At 45.6% G+C, this 12,418-nt stretch overlaps 2 protein-coding genes across 2 annotated transcripts in view; one reads left to right on the top strand and one right to left on the bottom strand.

Moving 5' to 3' along the window:
* The window catches only part of LOC144601510 (myoferlin-like), a 285,637-nt gene extending 281,177 nt beyond the window's left edge, over positions 1 to 4,460 (top strand). Inside the window, exon 54 of the mRNA XM_078413727.1 lies at positions 3,796 to 4,460. Coding sequence (XP_078269853.1) covers positions 3,796 to 3,831 — 36 coding nt within the window. The 3' untranslated portion in view covers positions 3,832 to 4,460. The remainder of the gene's footprint in view (positions 1 to 3,795) is intronic.
* Positions 4,461 to 4,520: 60 nt separating this feature from the next.
* cyp26a1 (cytochrome P450, family 26, subfamily A, polypeptide 1) lies at positions 4,521 to 11,816 on the bottom strand. Its single transcript, XM_078412886.1, has 7 exons — positions 11,484 to 11,816; positions 10,768 to 10,992; positions 9,517 to 9,801; positions 8,624 to 8,773; positions 7,046 to 7,180; positions 6,699 to 6,854; positions 4,521 to 5,352 (listed from the first exon to the last, which is right to left on the bottom strand). Exons 1-7 carry the CDS (start codon positions 11,670 to 11,672, stop codon positions 4,990 to 4,992), a joined length of 1,503 nt encoding a protein of 500 aa, XP_078269012.1. The 5' UTR covers positions 11,673 to 11,816; the 3' UTR covers positions 4,521 to 4,989.
* Between the last annotated feature and the right edge of the window lie 602 nt (positions 11,817 to 12,418).

Raw genomic sequence — 12,418 nt, 5'->3', positions numbered from 1 at the left:
ACGCTAGGAAAAGTAGAAATAGGTTTTGAGCCTGGACTTAAAGGAGTCGATGGAGGGGGCAGTTCTGATGGGGAGAGGGATGCTGTTCCACAGTCTTGGAGCTGCAACCGCAAAAGCGCGGTCACCCCTGAGCTTAAGCCTAGACCGCGGGATAGTGAGTAGCCCCAAGTCGGCCGACCTGAGGGACCTGGAGCTAGAGAGGTGGGTTAGAAGATTTTTGATGTAGGGGGGGAATGTCCATTTAGGGCTTTATATGTGAATAGGAGGAGCTTGAAGTTGATTCTGTACCGTACAGGGAGCCAGTGGAGAGAGGCCAGAATCGGGGTGATGTGGTCCCTTTTACGGGTACCCGTCAGGAGGCTCGCTGCGGCGTTTTGGACCAGTTGCAGGCGGGACAGTGATGATTGGCTGATCCCAGTGTATAGGGAGTTGCAGTAGTCTAGGCGGGAGGAAATGAAAGCGTGAATTATTTTTTCAGTGTCATCGAATTGGAGGAAAGGTTTGATTTTAGCTATGGTACGAAGTTGGAAGAAGCTGGCTTTTACCACAGCGTTGACTTGCTTGTCAAACTTTAATGCAGAGTGTGACAATAGCAGCAGAGAAATGGGTGTAAATGGTCGCGAGAAAGAACACCACCATACACAAGAGATCAGATTGGGAGGGACTGAGATTTAATTTCTAACTTTCTTTCCTGAAATCTTGGCTTTGTTGGGATTTGAACTCCGGGATAAGCACTGACAGATGAGACAACAAAATGGAGATGCTGGAATCATGAACAAAAAATAAAAGGCTGGAGGAACTCAGCAGATGGAGGGAATGGTGGGCAAAGTTTTGGGTGAGAACTCTTCTTCAGACTCATGGAGCAGAGGGGAGAAAGATGGGAAGTATGCATTCAAGGGAGAGCTAGATAGAGCTCTTAAGGATAGCGGAGTCAGGGGGTATGGGGAGAAGGCAGGAACGGGGTACTGATTGAGAATGATCAGCCATGATCACATTGAATGGCAGTGCTGGCTCGAAGGGCCGAATGGCCTCCTCCTGCACCTATTGTCTATTGTCTATGAAGAGCATACTGCAGAGGGGGAAGGAGCAGGCTGATTGGGGTGGTGCGACAAATGAATGGGGGGGTAGGAAAGCGAGGGGTGGGGGTGCATTGCTTGAAATTGGAGAATTTAATGTTCACATCATGGGTTGTAAGCTACCCAGGCAAACACATGTCTAACACCATCCTAGTTACCCTGCTCTAATGCCTTCCTCCATGCACTCATATCCCATATTCCCGTTTCATCCCGCGCCGCTCTTTCCCCTCCCCCTTCCAATTCCACCCATATCCCTCCCTTTGGCTTTACATTTCACACTTCTTTCCAAATCTGACAGCTTTTCACTTCCTTTTCACTTCGAGCCTTTGTCACTTATTCTACCCATCTGCCAATCAACACCCCTTTCACTTGCCAGACCTGGCCCAGCTTTCTCCCACTTCGTCCGTGAGTCAATAGAAGGGTCTCGACCCCAAACGCCATCTTTCCATTCCCTCCACTGATGCTGCCAGCCTCGCTGACTTGAAGAGTTGGCAGAACAGGATTCATGTAGGTCAGTAGACAATGACAGGTGAGTGCAACTTGCATCAGGATTGGAAAAGGGCACAGAGTGCTGGAGTAACTCAGCGGGTCAGGCAGCATCTGTGGAGAACATGGGTAGGTGACGTTTCACAGAGTGCTGGAGTAACTCAGTGAGTCAGGCAGCATCAGAACTGAGATGAGGAAAAACTTTTTCAGTCAGAGAGTTGTGAATCTGTGGAATTCTCTGCATCAGAAGGCAGTGGAGGCCAATTCTCTGAATGCATTCAAGAGAGAGCTGGATAGAGCTCTTAAGGATAGCGGAGTCAGGGGGTATGGGGAGAAGGCAGGAACGGGGTACTGATTGAGAATGATCAGCTATTCTCTATCTCTGGAGAACATGGATAGGTGATGTTTCACAGAGTGCTGGAGTAACTCAGTGAGTCAGGCACCATCTCTGGAGAACATGGATAGGTAACGTTTCACAGAGTGCTGGAGTAACTCAGTGGGTCAGGCAGCATCTGTGGAGAATATGGATAGGTGACGTTTCACAGAGTGCTGGAGTAACTCAGCGGGTCAGGCAGCATCTGTGGAGAACATGGATAGGTGACGTTTCAGGTTGAGACCCTCCTTCAGAATGATTACAGTGCAGTTTATTCAAAGCTGCTTACTAGGCCAGCCAGGAGACCATTGGAGTATGAGTGAAAGTTTGGGCAATACAAATTGGTGAAAGGCATGGATGTAATGTTAAGAGTTGGATGCAGATAGCCTTCGCAATGAACATCAGAGGTTTTAGAGAGTGTTCTTCAACCTAACTGGCCTGGGAGGAGGATTAAAATAGTAATGGCGTTAAGCAATTCATTCTGGTGTCCAGGTGAATGTTTTTTTTCAAAAGGAAACAAACAACACCATAAATTCAAGGGCAAACACATGGCTAGACAATACTGTGGTAGTGCTAGGGGTTGTGAATGGCTTCGTTTCCTTTGAAATAATGTTGGCGTGGAAGAGGAGGAACTCAAAGATTCTTTTGCAGAATAAAGAGTGAAAGAAAACAAATTTCACAAGATCCTTAGGTTACACTTGCCAGGATTTTGGCATACAATGGAAAAGCCATTTCAAAATATGTAGAAAAGTTAGGGTAAAGAACGGGTTCAAGGAAGTAATATTAATGTTTAGGGTCCTGTGTGTTGGCGGAGAGAAATTGAGTGAACCAGTGCAGTTGCCTGGGGTAGGCAGGTGAACAGACGAACAAGATTATGTGATTATGATAATGAGGTAAGTTAAAATGTGCATGGTGGAGAAAATGGAAAGTAAATACTGAGGCTGGTGTGATGGCAAATGCAGGAAGGAGATGATAAATTCCTCGATTTTTTTATTTGTGTCATCACACAACTGTTTGCCAATAGTGAGCAAATTTTAGTGCCACGTGGTTGGCCTCTGCAAGATCCTTTACAGTGCGTGTGTCATGCAGCACGTCACAGCTCAGGAGATGTTCCATAGTCTGGATGCCCCATCCACACTCGCAGTCTGCCACATCTTCAGTGTATCCCCACTTCAGCATCTTTCTCGTTAAAATCTATTTATTTCCTACACCTCGTATGCTACCTGAAACCTCTGCGCAAAAAAATGATATTTAAATAGAAATGCTTATTTAAATCTCAGGGGAAACTCCAATTTGATCCCAGGGTTTGTGTCCACCACAGCAAGTAATCAAATGCAAACGAACTCGGTCCCACTTTCTCTGCTGCAGAAATAACCATGCATGGGTGGTATTCAGAAAATGTAGTGGTGTGTAAATGCATGTTTAATACGATATGTGCGCTGCAGATTAAGTCATTGTGCAGGTAGGTCTGCAGAGTTATGTGGTATGGGAGTTGCTTGCTGTTGGTCACCACAACAATGCAGGAAGGTGAAATTGAATCCAGAACCTACATCGCCTTGTTGCAAGTAAAGGCATGTCTACCTCCTTTAATTTCTATTAATCATTGCTTTTTTAAGAAAATGTTCCGCTGCGAGCGTGTTGGATAACAATCTACAGCTGATCTTGTTCAGATGTGTAATTTGTGACCCAGGTCTTGAATGTGATTCTTATTTAAACCTGTCAGATTAACTGATGACCTACAGATATGCTGGAAGTTGTGTGTTACTCCTTTGAGAAATTGTAAGTGGCGATGTTTAAGTTTAAATTAGGACAGTCCTTTGGCGAAATCTGCTTTAAAAAATAATGTTTTGTATCCCACAGAACTATCTCTCCATGCGAATTGTGAGTCCGGTCTAAGGAGTTCCGACTGTCTGGTCCTGCTATTAAATAGCCGGTCCAGGAACATTCACTTCATGTGTCTACAACCTCGTGGCCTAAAGGATAGAAATGAACTGAGGTTAGGAAGGCAACAAGATCTACATTTACCAAGGTTAGCCAAGGTTCATGGGGTCGTGACTGGGCTGTTTATCAAGTGGTTCCATGTTAATGTACTGACCCTGATGACCAGGATCCTGCTGGTTTCATCCCAGCCTTTCTGCAACTGACTGTTTGTTTAGCAGGTGCCTCACTAGTTATGAAATACCAGGGACCATTTTTTTGTTGTTGTTGTTGTTTCGAACGATTACCTAAGTTGAAGTTGTTATAAAACAATAACTATTCAAGGTGGTTGCTTTGCTAATCTGTTACAGTATAGATTTAAAATGTGCAGATTTACGGGACTTCTATAGAATATTTTATGAAATAACCTTTAATTCACAAGTGCAAATGCTTCCACAATGCATGTGTCCTGGGTGAATGGGAGAAACTGGTAGTGCAGAATATTGTACTCGTCAAAACCTCCAGTGCTTCATGAATTTGCCTGCATGCTGCATATGAATTTGAACCAAATGTGTAATTTAAATGCGGATAAGTGTTACAAATCAATATGGACCTTCTGTATTCTGTTAGTTGCTTATAAAACATTTCATCAACTTTGTGGTTCGTGTCTCATTATTTTTTATTACATATAGCTTTGTTAAAAATTCCTCTTTCTGAGCCTCCTTAATTCATGGCTTAGTGCTCGACATGTTCTTGCAATGCATGCCAGGCAGTTTAAGTTATAATATTTACATGCCAAGGCTTTAAACATAAATTAGCAGTCACATAAACAAAGATACAAAGCATTTAAATAATTCAAAATCTAAAAGCCGCGGTTGAGTAGATTACAAGTCGTATAAAATAGCTTATTTACAGAATTAGTGAACAGTTCAACTTTATCAGTGTCAAACAGATAAAGAAAATTGTGGAAGAAATATTTTCACCTTCTAAACAGCCAGAACTATATTTCAGAAATTAAAGCTTTTGCCAGTTTCATGACAGCCTGAAGGACATTACTCCAATTGTATACATATTGGTATAATGGATGGAATATTAGACCTGGATCCGTTCACGTTAAGACTCTGTATCGGCAGGGTTCTAGTTTGTTGTTAATAGGTCAGATTTTACGGTGAATGGTGTAAATTTTGTCGGCAGATTGTCCACAGGGTACACTGTAGGGTTGGTTTTCATCATTGGAGGTCCATTTAAAAGCTGCCAGTCACAATTCCTGACGAGCTCCAATGTGAAGATTTTGAGGAGGATCTTGGCAAACTCTTTACCTACACAACTCCTTGAGCCTCCGCCGAAGGGGATGTAGCTGAATCTGCATGCATCTTTTTCTGGACAACCTTCCATGAAGCGATCAGGATTAAATTCTTCCTTATTTGAGAAGTTGGTTGCAACATCGTGAGTGTCACAGATGCTGTAAATAACATTCCAGCCTTTTGGTATCTGATATCCCTGCGAATGAAATAGATTTCATGGTTTTTAAGTAATGTATATAGTTTGTGCAATATAAAACCAGCAATCAGCATGGTGAAGTCTGAAGAAGGGTCTCGACCCGAAATGTCACCCATTGCTTCTATTCCTAGATGCTGCCTGACCCGCTGAGTTACTCCAGCATTTTGTGTCTACCTTCGATTTAAACCAGCATCTGCAGTTTATTTTCCTACGCGTCAGCATTGTGAGGTTAATTTGATAATATGCATATTGTCACACATCTTATTGATGTGGTACACTACATATCATTGCCGTAAAATCTCTGAAATTGTCAACATTTGTCGTAGTTACTCTTTGCCTCTGCAACCATGAACGACACAAATTAAAAGGCTGAAGGTCCTGCTTTGGTGTGAAGTTCATTGTACGTTTTCCAGTAACATCACTCTCTAAATATATACTTCATTTAGAACTCCCAACAGTTTACAGTCAACCTGTTTGCAATGATTTGGTTCATAGTTTAAATGTAAATAGGTTAAATGTTTATAAATATTTGCAGACATCTTCCCTTTGCTAGAAGTAGGCTTGAAAAGCTCAAAGGAAGAATTGGTGTGGGCTGGTATTCCCTCGAGTGATTCCTCCCAGTCAATTAGTATAACCTCCAGTATCCGAACTACAATTTTTCATCTGTCCACACAAAACAAATGCGGAATATGCCTGTGTGGGGTGTGGGGTGGGGGGGGGGGGGTGAACATGAAGCTCAACAATTTCTGCTCCATTTATTTGTCTCTTGTGCTGCCCTCATTCCACTTTCTCAATTAAGCTTTGAAATCTCTTCCCCCCTTCCCCCCCCCCCCCCCCCCTTTTCTCCTCTTCCACTTGAATCCTTTTGATTTGCTGTGCTGGTGTGCATTCTCCTGCATCATCACTTGTCTTTGTTTCCAAATGCTAGCCAACGAGTTATTGCTAACATTTTTTTTTCTTGTTATTTGAGACATTTGTAGGGGAAAGTCCTCTATCAATTGCAAGAAAACATGATTGTCTCCTCCACATATAAAGAACAACAGTATTCACCCCCTCTTGCCACCACTTTGAACCCTAACACAGCTTCTCTTTTACCTCGTGCCACTTCTACCTATTAACCTCATATTCTTGATTCTTATTTTTCTATGTGTAGTGATAGATTTTAATCTGTGTGACACCTGTTGAATATTTATAGATAATGGATAACATTATAAAAGCTGGATACTTTTAAACCAATATTTTGAAACATGTGTTCTGAACAGCTCACTACAATTCATTTCAGCTCGTTATTGAAAAAACATATTTTGTACGAAAGCTTGTTGTTAACTCTTAAAATAACAGCTTACGTTGATGACGAAGGTCTTCAGGGCCACGCGGAATCCGCCGGGGACCGGGGGACTCAGTCGAAGAGTTTCTTTGATGACGCTTCCAGTGTACTTAAGTTGGTCAAGGACTTCAATGGTGATGGGTTTGTTCTCTTTAACGTCGCTGCACAGTAATCCCTGGGGGAGGGAGAAAAAGCCATTGAGAAGCCACATTTTAAACCGAAAACAAAATCCGGGACGGAGCCTTAAATTGCATTCAATGTGCAACGAATGCAGGAGGTGGGTGGGTTGTTGCAGCCGAGGCGAGGGTGAGCGGTGGGACTGCGCTGGGCAAGAGCCGGTCACTGAGGGCGATGCAATGCATTTACCTGCTCCTGTAATTCCCGCCGGACTTTCTGTACCACCTCGGGCTGCAGCGCCAGGAAAGAGACCAGCGAGGTGGCCGTGCTCGCTGTCGTCTCATGCCCTCCGAACAGGAGCTCGGTGGCAGATTCCTTCAGCTCCTTCAACACAAAGCAGAAACGGGGATGAGAGTGTGGGAGGGAGGGAGAGAGGGAGGGGGCGGGCAGCCTCTCCAGTCGGGGGCATTGCACTTGATGATCGCGATGTTGTGTGTGTGTGTAATGCACCCACCGCCTTTGAGACTGCATGGCTACATGTTGCAGCAACACGACACGATGCCACCGGGTCAAGCAAGCAAGCCGAGGTTCTTCGCTTGGAAGTGAATATTTCAACAACAACAAAAAACTCCCTGCCCGTGTTGACTGCCGATGCTTCTCAAACTGGTGAATGGTTCACCCAAGGGTGAATGAAATTATTTGGTGGTGAATAAAACTAGAGGGGTGAATGACTTAATATATATAAAATTATACACAATAAGACGAAAATTGCCACAAAAAAACATAAAGAAAATTTAGTCGAGAATGAATGAGATTTTGTGATAAAGACTCAAGGGTGAATGACACTGAAATAGTTTAAGAAGCACTGGTTTAACGTATAAAGTCCGTTCTTGGATAACTGCACCGAGAGGGTTAGAGTTTAGAAGCGCGTTGCCCTGGCGGGTGAAGCGGGGATGGAGGTTTTTATTCTGGTGGAATTAACTGCTGGAACCACTCGGCGGGTCAGACAGCATCAATTGAAAGAGGAAACAGTTAACATTTTTCATCCGCGACCTGTTGTCCGCATACTCCGAATTGTAAATATATATTTCCAGCAGCTGCAGATTTTTTTATTACATAATTGGCTGATGAGGGTGGGAGAATCCCAATCTGTTGGTTTCTGCGATTGCTGCAGGAAAAGCCATCCTCGCAGTTCTCGCACCTTTGTGGGTCAGGTCAAGTCAAGTCAATTTTATTTGTGTAGCACATTTAAACACAACCCACGTTGACCAAAGTGCTGTACATCAGTGCAGGTACTAAAAAATGAACATAGGTCTAGTTGAGTAAAGTGTAGGGGAAAAAACTGCAAATGCTGGTTTAAATCGAAGGTGGACACAAAATGCTGGAATAACTCAGCGGGTCAGGCAGCATCTCTGGAGAGAAGGAATGGGTGTCGTTTCGGGTCGAGACCCTTCTTCAGACTCGACCCGAAACGTTACCCATTCCTTCTCTCCAGAGATGCTGCCTGACCCGCTGAGTTACTCCAGCATTTTGTGTGGTGGACCAGTTGAGTAAAGCGACCAGCGGGGTCGGGGAGGACAGACTGCAGGAGCATGTGGGGTGGGGTGGGGTGGGCAGGCGAGGCTGGTCTGTCGCGGTGGGACGAGGAGAGAGGAGGGTTCTCGCTGAAGCGAGCCAGGTTGCCTGGGAGGCTGGGGTTTGTGTTGTCGCTGATGTAGGAGGTGCTGGGCAAAGCGGCTGTGGAGGTGAATGTGTGAGCGGCGAGTGTTGAGGCAGGTGTTGAGGGTGTCGGCCAGACGTAGCTGTTGCAGAGGGGTGCATCCTTACCTGCAGCTGCATGGGCTGGTCGCTCTGCTCCGAGTGCTCAATCAGAAGCTGCAGCGCGTCCTTGAACTGGCCCGCAGTCTCCCGCCGAGCCACCTTTCTCCTGATGTTTTCCTCGATTTTCGCGTGGATGACGTTCCTCGCCTTCAGGCCCTGTCACCCAGATAACGACACGATCAGCGGCACTAAGGGGTTGTAGTTTAGTTTCGAGATATAGCGCGGAAACAGGCCCTTGTGTGCTGACACCATCCAATACACACACACTACCTACACACCCTGGGGATCATTTACATCCACACCAAGCCAATTAACCTACAGACCCAGACCTGTACGTCTTTGGAGTGTGGGAGGAAACCGAAGATTTCGTTGTTGGGGAAGTCCAGAACCAGGGGTCACAGCTTAAGGATAAGGGGGAAGTCTTTTAGGACCGAGATGAGAAAACATTTCTTCACACAGAGTGGTGAATCTGTGGAATTCTCTGCCACAGAAGGTAGTTGAGGCCAGTTCATTGGCTATATTTAAGAGGGAGTTAGATGTGGCCCTTGTGGCTAAAGGGATCAGGGGGTATGGAGAGAAGGCAGGTACGGGATACTGAGCTGGATGATCAGCCATGATCATATTGAATGGCGGTGCAGGCTCAAAGGGCCGAATGGCCTACTCCTGCACCTATTTTCTATGTTTCTAAAACCCACGGGGGGAACGTACAAACTCCGTACAGACAGCACCCGTGGCCGGGATCGAAACTGCGCCTCTGGCGCTCCATTCGCTGTAAGGCAGCAACTCTCCTGAAGGTTTAAAGGCCGATTTAAAGGATCAATTCTCTCATCACCCCGCTCCCCAGTCGCCACTGAAACGAGAATCCTGCAGCCCACCCCCTCTCTCTGCTGGAGACTTACCCGGTATAAGCCGCTGAAGGGCACGTCGATGGGCAGCGAGAAGAGGTTCCGAATCATCTCCTCGAAGGCTTCGATCAACTCGTGTTGTGTGCGCGGGTTGGTCTGGCTCGGTTCAAACCCCAGTAGGATCCGCGTGGCGATGCCGAACATCAGGCGCTTCATCTCGGGGTAGACGAGGACACAGGAGCCGTTCTCCAGCCACCGCCTCAGGCCGCCGCGGATTTCCTCCGCCATCACAGGCATGTAGTTCTCCAGAGCTTCCCGGGAGAAAGCTTTCAGGATCACCTGTGAACGTGCAGACAACAGCCCAGTCCATCAACAACAGATCTGTTTATTCGCAAAATGCTGGAGTAACTCAACAGGTCAGGCAGCATCTCGGGAGAGAAGGAATGGGTTGTGTTTCGGGTCGAGACCCTTCTTCAAGACCCTTCGAGACCCGAAACGTCACCCATTCCTTCTCTCCCGAGATGCTGCCTGACCTGCTGAGTTACTCCAGCATTTTGTGAATAAATCGATTTGTACCAGCATCTGCAGTTATTTTCTTAAACAACAGATCTGTCACCGTTTCCCAGTGTCTCAGTGTTGTGTGTATAATGTGCATGTTTTTACAAATTGGAACAAAAAAATGTACATACCAACAGCTTCGATTAAATGAATAGCTGGCTCTAGTTCCAGCATGTTTGTATTTGGACATTGCTGTTGTGCGTGCCCTAGCTGCTATGAACCGGTCCTGCTGAGCCGGATGGTCACATCGCACAGTGATCCGGCACAGATCTACTTGCACTTTATTCTGTTTTAAATCTCTTCTAATTTGTATCATTGGGTTGTTTAAATTAATACTGACTAGCTAATTAAATTATTGCATCGTATGGGAGGCGCATTCCCAATCTCGTTGTACCCCTGTACAATGACAATAAAGATATATTGTATTGTATTGTATATTGCAGTTAAACCTTCATAGGCGGAGATAGACACAAAATGCTGGAGTAACTCAGCGGGTCAGGCAGCATCTCTGGAGAGAAGGAATGGGTGACGTTTCGCGTCGAGACCCTCCTGGCTACTCCAGCATTTTATGCCCATCTTCCAGCATCTACAGTTCCTTCCTACACGCGAAACTCACCAGGACGGCAGTGAAACTGGTACAACGACTAGGGTGGGTGGGGGTGGGGAGAGAGAGAGAGAGAGAGAGGGGCAGATTTCGACCCTAAGCCTCGCTCGGTGAATGGGGCAGATATAGAAAGATGCACTTACTCGCTTCCTCTGCTTGTGTTCAGCGTCGTGGAGGCTGGACAGGCAGCCGGCTCCCAGTATCGTCCGCACGGAGGCGGGCCATTGCACAGACACAAGTTTATGCTCCCCCAATAAAATCTGTTTCACATTCTCGGCACCCATGATCCGCACAGTGGGGCTCCCGAAAAGATGAGTCTTGTATATGTGTCCATACTTTCGCACTTTCATCTTCAGGAACTTGTATCTCTGTAAATGGATACATACACCCACGGTGGGGTTAATATTCGGAGCACATTTCCGCGGTTGTCTTTTGAGGTTGCTACTTAACTCTGTTGCAAAACCTGCGGAGGAAGAATCACTACAAACACGCATTATATTTGATATTAGGAGACAAATCCCGAATCAAAATTCGAGCGCGACTGTAAATCTTGCGAGATAAACCAAGGCAGTTTGATTGCGGGGTTTATTTCTACTCAGCGACGCCTGCTGTAAATTCTTTTATTAATGACGACACACTGGAATGCAATTGACTTACAGTTACTGTAAGTCTCAGGCTGAGCAGAGCGGTATTTATCTCTTTCCCCTGCAAATTCTCTTCTTTTTTTTTGCACGATCCCCACACACGTTTAAACAATTATTATTATTATCATTGCTCCCCTCTCTTAAAATCCTGAATTTGATGTGGACGCTCGCTCGCTCGCTCGATTGTAAAACAGCGAGCAAGCGGAACACCTCACCTGCAAGACCAGCTGAAGAGTCTCTCCCAGGAAGGGCAGTCCCATTGATCCCGGGGGTAAGGGGCTTCCACAGGCACGGTCCCTTCCACTAATGCAGTAAATTTCCCACAGTTTTACTGCGGCGAGAAAGAGCGACAGCGGCAGCACAAAAGTGCAGAAGAAAGTGGCGCAGAGTGTGAATAGGACCATTTTGACAACCACAGAGGACTTCCTCTGAGCTCTACCCTCGGGACGACACCTTCAAAACCTTCTCGTAATGTGATTCTCAGGATGAGCGAATGGGTCTCCTAAATGCTCACACTCCAGGTTCAAGCCTCTTTATAACCACTCCAGGTCTCTCAGTTCAATTAGTTCACACAAAGTTCATCTTTAATTGTGTAGTTTGTGCCATCCTCTCTGACTCCGCCTGCTTTAATGACGCTGCCCAAAAATCTTTAACCCTTTGTTAACCAGAGGTGAGGCGATCAATAAAAGGAGGAGGTTTTGATCACCTGTGCTTCTGTGCTCGCAGTCTTCGGAGATTCGGTGAAATATTGTACAAGCAGTCCAAGTTATTGGAACGGATCATTGTTCAGAAGGGTGGCTATAAAATCAATAGCTAAATATATTTAATATCAAGGACACCACTTTCTGGGGAACACAGAAAGTCCGTTAATTCTACTGTTCCTGTGGTCCGGTGTAATAATTTTATGAAGTTTCGTTAAACTGCCCCTTTAAAGTACCAAACACGTAAACTGGCAACCAGCCAATTTGTGAGCGGTCAGATTTACATTCAACCCACTGATAAATTCACCGCACTCGAGTCCAACCCGGCGTCGGTATTGGAAAGGCTTTTATTTACAGCACTTATTACATTGAAAACGATACAGCATCTGTATCACTGACCCGAGGTCCCTGCACAACCTAAAGATATCTAATAGCCCTATACATCACGG

Source organism: Rhinoraja longicauda, chromosome 16 (genome assembly GCF_053455715.1).
Source record: "Rhinoraja longicauda isolate Sanriku21f chromosome 16, sRhiLon1.1, whole genome shotgun sequence".
In the NCBI taxonomy this organism is placed as follows: domain Eukaryota; kingdom Metazoa; phylum Chordata; class Chondrichthyes; order Rajiformes; family Arhynchobatidae; genus Rhinoraja; species Rhinoraja longicauda.
This window is presented reverse-complemented; position numbering and strand designations above follow the sequence as displayed.

What these genes read in the sequence shown, in the direction of transcription:
- cyp26a1 (XM_078412886.1), bottom strand. Translation starts at nt 11,672, where the DNA reads ATGGTCCTATTCACACTCTGCGCCACTTTCTTCTGCACTTTTGTGCTG. An exon ending in GGCGGGAATTACAGGAGCAG is followed by an intron (nt 6,855 to 7,045) that starts GTAAATGCATTG and finishes TCCCTCCCCCAG; the next exon opens with GGATTACTGTGCAGCGACGT. An exon ending in TGAAGACCTTCGTCATCAAC is followed by an intron (nt 5,353 to 6,698) that starts GTAAGCTGTTAT and finishes TTTCATTCGCAG; the next exon opens with GGATATCAGATACCAAAAGG.